This window comes from Erinaceus europaeus, chromosome 16, assembly GCF_950295315.1.
Source record: "Erinaceus europaeus chromosome 16, mEriEur2.1, whole genome shotgun sequence".
Classification (NCBI taxonomy): domain Eukaryota; kingdom Metazoa; phylum Chordata; class Mammalia; order Eulipotyphla; family Erinaceidae; genus Erinaceus; species Erinaceus europaeus.
In genome coordinates this window covers 9,885,619-9,899,443 of record NC_080177.1, presented here as the reverse complement: position 1 = coordinate 9,899,443, position 13,825 = coordinate 9,885,619, and the positions used below count along the sequence as shown (strand labels likewise).

Here is a 13,825-nt window from a genome sequence, read left to right as displayed (position 1 = left end):
AAAAAAAAATAAGGGTGTTAGCAAAGTTAATAAAGGGGGCAGGGCAGGGCAAGAGAGACAAAGTCATGAAGAATCTTGAGTACTACTGAGCAAAAAATTTGGAAGAAAATAAACTGTGAAAAGTTGAAAATGAATGGGACCCACCCTGAAGACAGATTTGCACTTTAAAGTCCTTCAGAAACTCTTCCCCATGAAACTGAATCCTCAGCCAAGGTTCTTCTGGGTTAATAAGCAACTGATATAGTTTGGCTTTTAAAGAATCTTCGTGGAGGAGCAGGGAGATAGCTCAGTGTCCGACCACAGGATTTGCATGCCTGACCAGAGGCACCAGATTCACTTCCCAGTTCATCCACATCCCAAGGCTTTGGATCTATCATTCTCTCTCACTAAAATAATAATAAAAAGGAGAACTTCTGGCCAAGATGCTCTGCAGGTGTCTCTTTCTCTCCCACCCTCACATCCTCTTTCCCTCTCAATTTCTCTGTCTCTATCCAAAATAAATAAATAAAACATCTTTAAAAGGGGGAAGGAGGAAGGAAAGAAGGTGAAGATGAGAAGGAAGGAAAAAGAGAGGGGCAGGGGGAAGAAGGGAAGGAAAGAAGGAAGGAAGAAAGAAAGAAAGAAAGAAAGGAAGAGAGGAAGGGAAGGAAGGACAGAAGGGAGGGAGGGAGGGAGGGAAGGAAGGAAGGAAGGAAGGAAGGAAGGAAGGAAGGAAGGAAGGAAGGAGGGAAGGAAATGGGCCTGGAGATCAAGTAAACTAACAACAAAAGAAAGAAAAGAAAAAAAATCGAGGGCCGGTCAGTAGCGCAGCTGGTTAAACGCACATGGCACAGGTGGGGAGCCGGGACTCGAACCAGGATCCTTACGCCTGTCCTCGTGCTTTGCGCCACCTGTGCTTAACCTGCTGGGCTACTGCCTGACTCCCTACAGGTGTTTGTCTGTCTCTCCCCCTCTCTGTCTCTCCCCCTCTCTGTCTTCCCCTCCTCTCTCCATTTCTCTCTGGCCTATTCAACAACACTGACATCAATAACAAAAATAATAACAACAATAAAGAACAAGGGCAACACAAGGGAAAAAATAGCCTCCAGGGCCAGTAGATTCATGGTGCAGGCACCGAGCCTCAGTGATAACCCTGGAGGCAAAAAAAAAGAAGAAAATCCCACAATCCAGGCAGCACAGACCGACTGGGAGACTTTCACAGCAAAGGTAAATAAAGACCCACTCCGGCACGGCACGGCACGGCACGGCACGGTCCCCCTACCCCCCTACCCGGCAGGCTCCCACTGCGGCCACCCACCTGCCTCTGCTGCAGCTGCCCAAACACCACCTAGACTCCTGTTACTGCCTCCTGCAGCCAAGTCTGCGCCACCTTTGTGTCCAAGGCCCTCTACCGCTGCCGCCCAGTTGGTCTCAATCTACGACTTCACAACAGCAAAGAGAAAGAAAAGAAAGGAGGAGGAAGAGAAGGGGGAGAGGAGAGAAACAAAAGCTATCAATTACATGACAACTGCAGATGGCTGAAAGCGGCCATTGCAGAACTCGGCCCTCGCACCAAGGGGCCCTGGGAGTGCAGCCACAGACCACCGGAGTCCTCCCATCAATTTCTGGTACACCTGCAACCTCAAATTTCTGCTCCCGCAAAACCCAGCGCATTATCCAGGCACTCGCGACTGCAAATCCTTGGTCACTGCCCAGATCAGTCCTGGTCTTCATGGAGACTCAAGCATATTGGGAAGACAGAAAGTACCTACAGTGACAGACCCAAACAGCAGCTCCAAGAAAACCCCTATCAATAAAGCTACACAGACCCCTTGATGAAGACTTCAAAGCTATGGGGTCCTCACCAAGTTGAGATCCGTGGAGGGGCAGTGGCACGAATTCAGAGAGGTGATGACAGGGATTACAGAAAAATACAAAGCAGCGTTCAGGGGGGAAAAAAAAAGTGGAGTCACTGAGAGAGAGAAAAACAAACACATGTTCCATTCCTGGCACATGTGATGCCAGGAACAGAACTCGGGGCCTCGTACTTAACAGAGCCCAACACTCTACCTACCAACCTCGCCACGTCTTGGTCACTCTAACATGTCATTTCTTCTTTGTGTGGAACTTTTTTTTTAATATTTATTTATTCCCTTTTGTTGCCCTTGTTGTTTTATTATTGTAGTTATTGATGTCGTTGTTGCTGGATAGGACAGAGAGAAATGGAAAGAGATGGGGAAGACAAGAGAGAGGGAAAGAAAGATGGACACCTGCAGACCTGCTTCACCACCTGTGAAGTGACTCCCCTGAAAGTGGGGAGCTGGGGGCTCGAACCGGGATCCTTACCCTGGTTCTTGCCTTTGTGCCACCCGCGCTTAACCTGACTCCCCATGTCATTTCTTCTTTTAACATCACAAAACTTTTTTCCATTTTTTTGTTGTCATCACTGTTATTGTTGTTGGATAGGACAAACAGAAATCGAGAGAGGAGGAAAGATGGACACCTGCAGACCTGCTTCACCACCACCTGTGAAGTGACCCCCCACACACACACCGGTGAGGAGCCAGGGACTCGAACCAGGATCCCTACCCCAGTCATTGTGCTTTGCACCATGTGTGCTTAACCCAGTGCACTACCGCCCAACCCCCACAAATAAAACTTTTTATTCCAGGAGGTGGCACAGTGGCTAAAGCACTGGACTCTCATGCATGAGCCCCAGAGCTCAATCCCCAGCAGCACAGGTATCAGTGATGTCTGGTTCTTCCTCTCCTATCTTCTTCATGAATAAATAAATAAAATCTTTAAAAAAAAAGTCTGAGTTTAGAGGCCAGGTGGTGGTGCACCTGGTTGAGTGCACACATTCCAGTTCACGAGGACCCAGGTTCAAGACCTGAATTCAGCAGGCTTGCTTATTGGTGTTGAGCCTAAGAGATCTTGTAAATCTCTTGTGTTTTTTAGTAGACCCCACACAGAACAGACAAAGCAATGAGCCTCATCCAAGCAGGTAGCTGAGTGCTGCAGCTGTAATCCAGTATTTCACAGGAGCTGCACAGCTGTGTCACTACTACCTGTCCACTCCTCACGCTGCTAACTCTTCTACAGACACTGACCAACATCCTACAACACTGCACCTTGGTCACATGGACCTAGGCCACGAAGAATCAGTCACGCTTATGGGCGTCTTCAAATTTATTTCCCACCATGAATTCTCCATCCCAAACAAGCACCAGCATTTTCCTAGCCTAAATGCCATTACCGTCTTCCTCAAAAAGCTTTCCCCAACTGGCTGATGCCTCCTAGCTTAATGAAGTCTCAGTTGGGCTTCAACTCAAATACCCAACTGGAACTAAACTGTTACGTCTTGGTATTTCTCTCTGTTGTGGCGAGTTCTGTTGTGTATGTTTCTTCTCTTCTCACTCAAGGCTATAGCCTGGGAGGTGACACAATGGATAAAGCACTGGGCTCTCCAGCATGTGGTCTCCAGATTGATCCCCAGAATGCCACAGTGATGCTCTAGCTCTTTTCACCTTCTCTTTCTCTTCATAAAACTGGAGGGGGGGGAGGAGTAGGAGGAGGAGGAGCAGAAGGAGGAGCAGGAGGAGGAGGAGGAGGAGGAGGAGGAGAAGAAGGAGAAGGAGAAGGAGAAGGAGAAGGAGAAGGAGAAGAAGGACCATGGCTTCGGGATTCTAATTAGCCACAAAAACTCAATAAACTGTAGTGACTGAATAGCAATGTTCTCACTGTCGTGTTCTCACATTGTGTGGCTGAAACTGTAATAACTGCAGAAAGAATTCATCCAGAGTCAGAGGGAAATTATACTCCCTGAGAACTGCTATTTCCTGCAACTTAGCCAGATCTGGACTGTGCCCACTAGAACAAAGAAAAGACCTTCATACTGCTGGCTAGCAATGTTACTACCCTCACAGGAATCTAATCCAACTGGCAGGATTATTACAGTCCCTCCACTTACCCCTAACATTGTTCTCTTTTCCTAAGGGGGGGGGGAGGGGAAATGACAGCTAAAAGTTAGAATTACCACTGCTGGATATTTATTCAGAACAAGCAGACTTTTAGCAGCTGCTTGAAAGTCACTAGCAGTCATGAAATAAATCAATTCCTCCTTCAAATGAAACACCCCAGGGCTCTTTGCTCAAGTCTATCGGTCCACGGGACTTAGAGCCTGGGGCTCAAGTCTGAAATCGCTGTGCACTTCTCTGCCAGCAGCCTTTCCTATCTGTGACCTATCCCCCCAGCAGTGGCCACCTACACCTCTCTCTCGGAAACTGCACGTTAGCAGCTCTGTCCACTGCCCCAGACCTCTCCATACACACAAGCGTCAGTTGCCGGGGCTCCACTCAGATTCTACTCTAAGTCAAGCCATACCAAACACACACCTCAAACTTGGACAAAATTTTCTCATCATCGAGATGTGATAAAAATCTGAAGAAACTAGAGTAGAGCACCAAAGAAAAAACCCCAGGGTGAGGGTGAGGGTGAGGGTGAGGGTGGATGTTCGCTTCACAGGGGAGATGGGACACAGTCTTTTGGTGGTGGGAATGGAGCTTTAAAAAAAAAAAAAAATCTGAAGAAACTTAACTTTGAACAATCACCAAAACTGTTACTGCCAAAGCTACAAAATACAGTCATCAGTTACTGCAAGCTAACAATATCTGGAGCTTCTGGCATCCACCTCTTAATCTTCGCTTGAAATACAGAGTACTTTTTCTTAACTTAGAATTCACACTTTAGAGTATGTTGAACATCAACTATCTGGTCTATAAAATCAGCACCACAGTAATCAGGAGTCGGGTCCCCTAAGTTATGTGTATGCATTCTATTTGCTAGGTCTTTCTGGGTATTCACATCCTACACCCCACTTTAACTAGAAAGACACAGCAGCTCACCACCCCAATTATCCAGAGTAAAAACCTTGACACTAAGCTCTACAAAGCCAAAATGCGTACAAGAGAAAAGCAATCTCCGAAGCCCTCGCACATCACCTTCTTCACTTGCCACGCAAGCATGGCGGGATGGGATGGTCATTTACTTTCTCCCACGCAAACAGAAACAACTCCTGAGAAAGTGATAGACCCAAGAGGGTCAGAAAATCTAAGCAAAAATTCAGCGATACACTTAAAGCATAAAAAGCACAACTACTTAATATAACATAGGAGAAGAATAAACTGCCATGTGGTCTGGGAAGTGGCGTACTTGACAGGGTATTGGACTCTTGAGCATGAGGTCCTGAGTTCAATTCCCAGCAGCACATGTACCAGAGTGATGTCTGGTTGTTTCTCTCTCTCCTCCTTTCTCATTAATAAATAAAATATTTTAAAAGAAAGATTTAAAAAGAATAAACTGCCACGGGCTTTCAATTATTTCTGTAAAGATATTTTTTAAAAAAGCAAGAACACCAACAGAGTCCAGAACAACAATGGTTGTTCTTCAACAAAGCCTCAATCATTGCAGATAAGATTCAACTGATTTCAAGGAAGGTCAAGCGCAGCACATCCTAAATGAACACAGGTAGAGCACTGGCACAAGCAATGGTGCATACAAGACAAGACAGCACAAGACAGGTCCTGGTGAGGACCTCAGTTCAAGCCCCTGGTCTCCACCTGCAGAGGGAAATCTTCTCGAGCAGCGGAGTAGTGCTACAGTTAGTTGTCTCTTCCTCTCTCTCGCTCTTCCCCACTTCACCCCTATTTCTCTATCATAAATAAGAAAGAAAAAGGGGTGGGGGGAATGGCCTCTGGGACTCAGCAGCTTCGCCATGCAGGCACCGAGTCCCAGCGATAACCCTGGTGGCAAGAATTAATTAAAATTTTAATCCTAGTAGACTTTGACCAAAAGAGAACAAAATTTTAAGTCTGTTCCCAGAGATATGTTACACAGGGCTCTTCTCCTATCTGAAGCTGCCTTCTCCCGACAACGCTACTGGGTAGTGGTCCACCTGCTTAAGCGCACTTACTATAGTGTGCAAGGACCCACGTTCGAGCCTCCAGTCCCCACCTGCAAGGGGGAAGCTTCACAAGTGGTGGATCAGGTCTGCAGGTGTCTCTCTGTCTCTCTTCCTCTCTATCACCCCCTTCCCTCTCAATTTCTAGCTGTCTCTGAAATAAAGATAATAAAAATTAAAAAAAATTAAGTGGTCCAGGAGGTGGCGCAGTGGTAAAGCTTTGGACTCTCAAGCATAAAGTCCCGAGTTTGATCCCCGGCAGCACCTGTGCCAGAGTGATGTCTGGTTCTTTCTCTCTCCTCCTATCTTTCTCATAAATAAATAAAATCTTTTTTTAAAAAATAATAATAATAAAATAAATTTAAAAGAAAACATGAATCTTACTGGTGATTTCTTGATCTATTTCAATTTCTTGTTTGAAATAGTTTATGTTTATAATTCATTCTTCAAAACGAAAAATAAATGGCCAAGTTCATTTGCATTGATATACACCTCAATAACTTTTTTTTCTGTAGGTCTCCTCTCAGCAGAGAACTCAATGGTCTATCTACTTGCTCAATGGGCTAGAGATTTGGAAAAATTATAAACATCTTTTTTTTTTTTAAAGATAGAGACAGAGACGCAGAGAGAGTGAAGGAGGGGGGTGAGAGGGGTTAGAGAGAGACTGGAGACGAAGACCATAGCACCAAGGCTTCCCTCAATGGAGTAGGCCTGTGTCATGCACAGGCCAAAGCAGTGCTCTTTCCAAGTGAGTTATTTCGCGTGCCCAAACACAGTACTTTGGGAACTTCAAAACTGTCACTACTAATGAAAACAGGGATCCTTATTATTAATTTTAAAAGTTGCTTTATGAGAGAGCAAACAAGCACACACACATATACATGCACATGAACGCTCTCAGAGCAACAATCTGGCATAATCAGTGCTAGGGAACAAACCCCAGGGCCCTCTGGACTCTATTCACTAAACCACTCCCACCAGCCACAGAAACAGGGGTTTTTAAAAACAGCCCAGTTAATAATGCAGGATTAAAAATGTTATCTGTGACATGATTTTAACAAAATTGTAGGACTACTGAAAAAAGAATTATTTAAAAAATGTCTGAAAGTTGAAGAGGGCAACAAGATATTTCAGTAGCAAGGGCCCAGCTGGGCCGCCTTCTGTCTCTGTCTCTTATTTCTGTCTCTCTCTGTCTGAAAAAAAACAGTCCAGAGCTGTGAAGCCCCAATGATGACAAAGGTTAGATAAGAGATCATAGTAAAAAATAAAAATATTTGTTTTAATTTCTTTCTTGGGGGATTAATGTTTTACAGTCAGCAGTGAATACAACAGTTTGTACAAGCGTAACACTTCTCAATTTTCCACATAACAATACAACCCCCACTAGGTCCCCTGTCATCCTGTTCAAGGACATGTACCCTTCCCCCCCACCCACCCCAGAGTCTTTTGGCACAAAACACCAACAAATTAATTAATTAATTAATTAATTAATTAAAAACCCAATATTTTATTTTTTAAAGCTGGAGCCATTAATATGAGACTTAGAGGCAGAGATATGATTAACACACCATGACACAAACAGGTTAACAATAATGAGTGCAGCAGGTCAAATATATTTTTAGCAGGGAAAGAAAAAAAAAATGAGAACTAGGCCGCCAGGCAGTGGCGCACCCAGTTGAGAACACATGTCACCATGCACGAGGACTTGGGTTCAAGGTCTCAGTGCCCACGTGCTGGAGGGAAGCTTCATAAATGGTGAAGCAGTGCTGCAGGTCATTGTCTCCCTCTCTCTTCCCCCACCCCATCTCCCTTTTCTCTCTCAATTTCTCTCTGTCCTACCAAGGAAAAGAAAAGGCCAGTGGGGGAGTCAGGCGGTAGCGCAGCGGGTTAAGCGCAGATGGTGCAAAGCGCAAGGACCGGCATAAGGATCCCAGTTCGAGCCCCCAGCTCCCCACCTGCAGGGGAGTCACTTCACAAGTGGTGAAGCAGGTCTTTCTCTCCCCCCTCTGTCTTCCCCTCCTCTCTCCATTTCTCTCTGTCCTATCCAGCAACGACAACATCAATAACAACAACAATAAAACAACAAAGGCAACAAAAGGGAATAAATAAATATTTTTTAAAAATTTTAAAAAGAAAAGGCCAGTGGGAGTAGTGAATTCTTCATGCAGACACTGAACCCCAGCAATAACCCTGGTGGCAATTACAAAATTTCTAGCAACTGGGGACTGCATTTCCTGGGAAGGACATGCCCAGCCTCCACTGCCTCACTCCAGGCTGCCAGCAAGGAGACCTGTAGAGAGAGGTCAGCCAGTCCAGCAGTCCCTAGATTCCCAAGTGTTCCCCCAAAATCCAGACCCTCTGAGTTTCACCAAGAAGTTTCTCAATATTCCAAGCTTGATCACTAGTTGAAACTTAAATAACACGGTGAAGTCCAGCAAAGCACATTGCTAAGGTGGTTCAGACCAGAGGCCACCTTGAACTACCATATGAAAACTGCTCTCAAAAAGCTGTGAGAGGGGCCTGGGCAAAAGCCCAAGATTTGAGGTCAGACTGGCTAGGCTTTGACTAGCGAATGCAACATTCAGGAGAGGGATACGAACAAAATGATTTCTTCAACTATGAAGTATCACTGGTATCTCATATACGCTGCAAAGTAAAACTCCTACCAGTTATCAGATCTCAATAGACACCACAGGAATGTCCCTGACTCTGCCCTCTTAACGCCGCCAGTTCAGAAGAAAATTCTAAATGATCAGTTAACAGACGCCACTGGAGGTCTTAAGCTTAGGCGTTAATTAAAAAACTCATAGGTATCTGCCTCTCAAACCCTGTTACTAGGTGAGGTTCTGAACACAAATGATTCTGTGAACCCAGGAACAGCCTGAAAGAAGCTTTCCTTTTTTTTTTAAGTAGTAGCTTCATTTTTTTTTTATTTATTTATTTTTTTTTTAGTTATTGTTGTTGTCGTTGTTGGATAGGACAGAGAGAAATGAAGAGAGGAAGAGAAGACAGACACGGGGAGAGAAAGACAGACACCTGCAGACCAGCTTCACCACTTGTGAAGCAACTCCCCTGCAGGTGGGGAGTTGGGGGCTCAAACCGGGATCCTTACACTGGTCCTTGTGCATTGCGCCACCTGCGCTTAACCCGCTGCGCTACAGCCTGACTCCCTGAAAGAAGCTTTCTTAAGAAGACAGAGCTGGTTTGGAGTATTGCACCAAAGTAAAAGTGGGGGGGGGGGAGTGACACACACTACACAACACAGATCTATAGTGGTGGGAGCAACGTAAATCGCTATTCAATGTCAGGGGAAAACAATGTCTCAAGTTACGTAAATGCATAGATTTCAGTTCTGAGTATATGTTCCTCTAGTCTAAACATTTTAGGTTTCAGATTTGTTGACTGAAAGAATCTGGACACCAGGCTTAAATTGTGAAAGCATTTCTAATAACAAATTCTTTTTTTTTTTTTTTGCCTCCAGGGTTATTGCTGGGGCTCAGTGCCAACACCATGAATCCACTGCTCCTAGAAGCCGTTTTTTTTTTCCTTTTGTAGTTACCCTGGTTGTTTTTATTGTTGTGGTTATTATTATCGTTGCTATTGATGTCATTGTTTTGGGATAGGACAGAGAGAAATGGAGAGAGATGGGGAAGACAGAGAGGGGGAGAGAAAGACAGACACCTGCAGACCTGCTTCACCGCCTGTGAAGCAACTCCCCTGCAGGAGGGGAGCCGGGGTTCGAACCGGGATCCTTACGCGGGTCCTTGAACTTCGCCATGTGCGCTTAACCTGCTGCACTACCGCCCGACCCCCACAAATTCCTTTTTTTAAATATAAAAAATATATTTATAATACAAAAAATAAAGAAGAGGAGGAGGAAGGAGGAGGAGGAGATGGAGCTGGTAGCCCAGTGGATTAAGCTCTGGACTTGTAAGCACAAGGTCCTGAATTTGATCATGGAAACCATACACACCACAGTGATGCTCTTTCTCGTTCTCCTTTTCTCCTGCTCCTGAAGGGGGTCGGGGGGTGATGGAGCTAGGGGCCCGGTGATATTTCACCCAGTGGAGCACATCCTCTGCACAAGGTCCTGAATCTGAGCCCTCAGCCACCACATGAAAGTACCATGCAAAAGGGAATCTTCACAAATGGTGAAGAGCACAGTGTATCTCCTCCTCCCTTGCTCTCCCTCCTCATGGGCGGTGGGGGAAGCCCTGGGCTGGCAAGACAGTTCATCTGGATAGTGTCATGTGAAGGAAGCTCAGATGCTGTGGTCTCTTTCATTCGTTGTCTCTAACAAAAAAAAAAAAAAAAAAAACAGGTGTAATGGAGTCAAGCAGGCAAGAAGCCCCAGTGAGACTCTGGGGGGGAGGGGGTGACATAGCTAACTGAATTCTCAATCTCAAATTAAATTAAAGAGTCACAACCTCCTGAAAGACAAAGGCAAAAATTGGGGCCTGGAGGGTGGCTCATCAAAGTACAAGTCTTAGGGCAACAAAAGGGAAAATAAATAAATAAATATAAAAAATAATTAAAAAATTAAAAAAAAAAACAAAGTACAAGTCTTGCCTTCCCTCAGGTCAGGGGAGGTAGCGCAGTGGGTTAAGCACATGTGGCATGGACCGGAGTAAGGATCCAAGTTCAAGCACGCAGCTTCATAGGGGAGTCTCTTCACAGGCGGTGAAGCAGGTCTGCAGGTGTCTGTCTTTCTCTCCCCCCTCTGTCTTCCCCTCCTCTCTACATTCCTCTCTGTCCTATCTAACAATGACACCAATAACAATAACAATAAAAGGGAGAAAAAGAGCAACAAAAGGGAAAATAAATACTAAAAAAAATTAAGTGAGAGAAATAGTTTAAGTCTACACCTTTTAACAGACAGAACCAGAACTCCAGAAAAACTTGTACAGAATTCAAAGCATGAAAAAAATATGTCATACTCTGAAGCTCACTGTATTTCATTAAACTAAATATCATGAAATTGAATTTGCTGCTACAGCTAAAATACCTTTTGACCTCTGTTAATGAGGGGGGGAAGGGGGGCACTAACTCTCCAACGAAAGTATATTAAAAAGTATTATTTGCACATAATTAAAATTCTTTGAGCTACATTTAATCAGAATCATTTCAGTCACCTGTATTATGTTTACAAATAATGAAAAAAAAGTTACTTTAATGCATTTGAATACGTGCCTACCTAGACATCTGTCAAAAGTAAAGAGAGCACAGGCTGGGATATGGGCTAGAAGTGGACGGGAATAAGACAAGTTTAGGTGTTTTCACTCTCAAAACTTTCATTCTTCTTGCTTCACACATTTCATATGAAGAGCAACAACAACAAAATGAATGTGAACCACAATTGACTGACAAACTGCAAAGGGAGAAAGCAACTGAGAGTTAAGTACCTAAGAATGACTTCTGCTTAAAAACCCTGATCTTCAGTACAACTTCTAATCTACACAGACACTGTCATTCCATATGCCAAAACAAATGTATTCAATATGAATGTATTCTACCCTGCAAATCACAAGCGTTCACAAGCTTGGTGATTAGTAAATCCAACAGGTAGACTAAAATACACATTACAGTAAGATTACAAATATCTCCTCATACTCAAAGGTCAGCCTGGATACGTTTTTAAAAGTAGGATTTGTAGTGACTTAAAAGTTTTGTTTTAGCATCAAAAGGCCATCTAACCAATGTTTAATGCAAAATCATACTCTACAAAAGATCTAGCGGGCCTTTTCATTTTGTTCATGCTATTTTGTAACACCAACAAAAATACTCCAGGGTTCTGAATTTTTAAAAATTCTGGATCTTGGTCTTAACCCAAGAAGCATTGTGCTATCCGTTTACTTGTTCTTCTGCCTTCAGACTACACACCAGTATTACTCTCTCATCAGTTTCTACTCTTACTTTCATTCTCCAAAAACAAAGGACATTTTACATAGTACTATGCCTCAATCCTTTAAAGTGCCTCATATATGCACTTTGCTTTTTACTACCTATCAGAATCACTATCCAAAGCCTTCCTATAATCGCCTAAAATGAAAAGAACAAAATTATTTCCGAGAAGCCATTTAGAAAGCAAATAGAAAAAAAAAAAATCGTAAACGCTCCAAATGTAGGTGAAATGTTAAATGCTACAGGTCTCTAGTACATACTTCTCAAAACTAAATACCCACTAAAAGCTCTTGATCTAAAATGCACATCTGGCAAGTAAATACCACAAAACGACAACAAAAACCTACCTACTAAGTATACCCTCCATGGACTAAGTTAGAGCACAGGACAAAAGCCAAGCTTGGCTCTGGAAGTCACAAGTCCCAGTGACAATGGAACAACAACAAAAAGAAAAAAAGAAAGAAAACTGAAACAATGTAACTTCATGAACTATTGGGCTCTGCAAAATTATCAAATCAAGCTACATTCACCCAAAGCATTCCAGTTATTTTGTTGGTTTTTTTTTTGTTTGTTTGTATTTCCCCCCCCCCCTCAACATCCTTAAGGTTTTCCGAGTATACTTTGGGGCAAGTCAAGAAAATAAAAGTTCACCAGAAATGAGGAACTTTGCACAACAGGAAAAAAAAAATTTTTTTTTGAGGCGGCCCCGGACTGAACGGCGTCTGCAAAGTCGAATCCAGAAATGACAGGCTTTTTCTTTTCTTTCTTTCCTTCTTTTTTTTATTTGTCAATTTTTGACTTCAATGGGGGAGGAGTGTGGGGCGAGGGGGGGGGGAGAGATCGCGGGGCTGACCATGCACTTGGAGCACGGCTGTCAACTCCACCGGAGACTTTCCGAGCAGCAGCTGGAGTTTGGGTCACCTTCTCTCTCTCTCTCTCTCCCCGAGACCCGCACGCAGCCTGCGGAGCGAGCAGAGCGCACCCCGGAAACCGCGCGCCCGGCTCTCCCCCGGCCCATCACCCCCCGTCCCTCCGGGGCTCCGGGCTGGGCTGCGTCCCGGGGAGCGACCCCCAGCGGGCTGCGGGCGGAACCGGGTCGGCGTGGACCGCCGCGCCCGAGCGAGGAACAATGCACCGGCCGGGCCGCAGACCTCGCAAGTCCCCCCACCGCACGCACACACCCCGAGTGTGCGCCGCCGAGCGAGCGAGCCAGAGAGCGCACCCCGGGGCCGGGGCCGGGGCCGGGGCCCGGGCGGGAGGGCGCGCGGGCGGCCGCGGGGATGGAGCGGCCGGCCTGGGGCTGCGGGGCGCTCCGGGAGGCGCCCAGGCCTCGCAGCGCGGCCGGCCCGCCGCAGACGGACGGGAAAGGCGTCTCGGGGCGCCGGGGACAATGGGGCGCCGCCGTCCGGTCGCCCGAGCCCGGGGGTCCGCGGGGTCGAGCCTCACCTCCCAGCCCCGCCGCCCAGGACAGGAGCAGGATGAACTCTCGGAGCAACACCATCTTCCGCTGACGCCGCCGCCGCCGCCGCCGCCGCACGCGTTAGCCGCAGCACATCGACCCGGAGCGAGCAGGGGAAGGGGCTGGGTCCCGGGCAGCCTCCGCGGGAAGCCGGGACCTCCCCCGGCACGAGCGACGCCGAAGCGCCTCCCTCTCGCTCCACTTCAGGGGCCGACGACGCGCTCGGCTCCTCCAAAACAGGGCCCTCCCTCCCCCTCGCCCGCTTCCTTCCTCCCTTCCCCGCTCGCCAGCCCTGGCTCGCTCTCCCCTCCCCGCCGCCTCCCTCCGTCCCTCCCCCCCAGCCCCGCACCACCACTACCACCACCACCACCCAGCCCCGGCCCCGCCCCTTTCACCACGTGGTGCGCCCCCGCCCAATCGGAGCGCGCAGAGCCGCACCCCTTCCTTTCGTCCCTCCCCCTCCCTCGGGCGGTCCGGGGGCGCGCGCATGCGCGTCGGGGCCGGCTCCGGTTCGGCGAGGCCCGCCG

At 46.5% G+C, this 13,825-nt stretch overlaps 1 protein-coding gene across 1 annotated transcript in view; it reads right to left on the bottom strand.

Moving 5' to 3' along the window:
* The window catches only part of ADAM10 (ADAM metallopeptidase domain 10), a 114,729-nt gene extending 101,109 nt beyond the window's left edge, over window positions 1-13,620 (bottom strand). Inside the window, exon 1 of the mRNA XM_007533733.3 lies at window positions 13,286-13,620. Within this exon, the coding sequence (XP_007533795.2) occupies window positions 13,286-13,340 (55 nt within the window). The 5' untranslated portion in view covers window positions 13,341-13,620. The remainder of the gene's footprint in view (window positions 1-13,285) is intronic.
* Window positions 13,621-13,825: the final 205 nt, after the last annotated feature.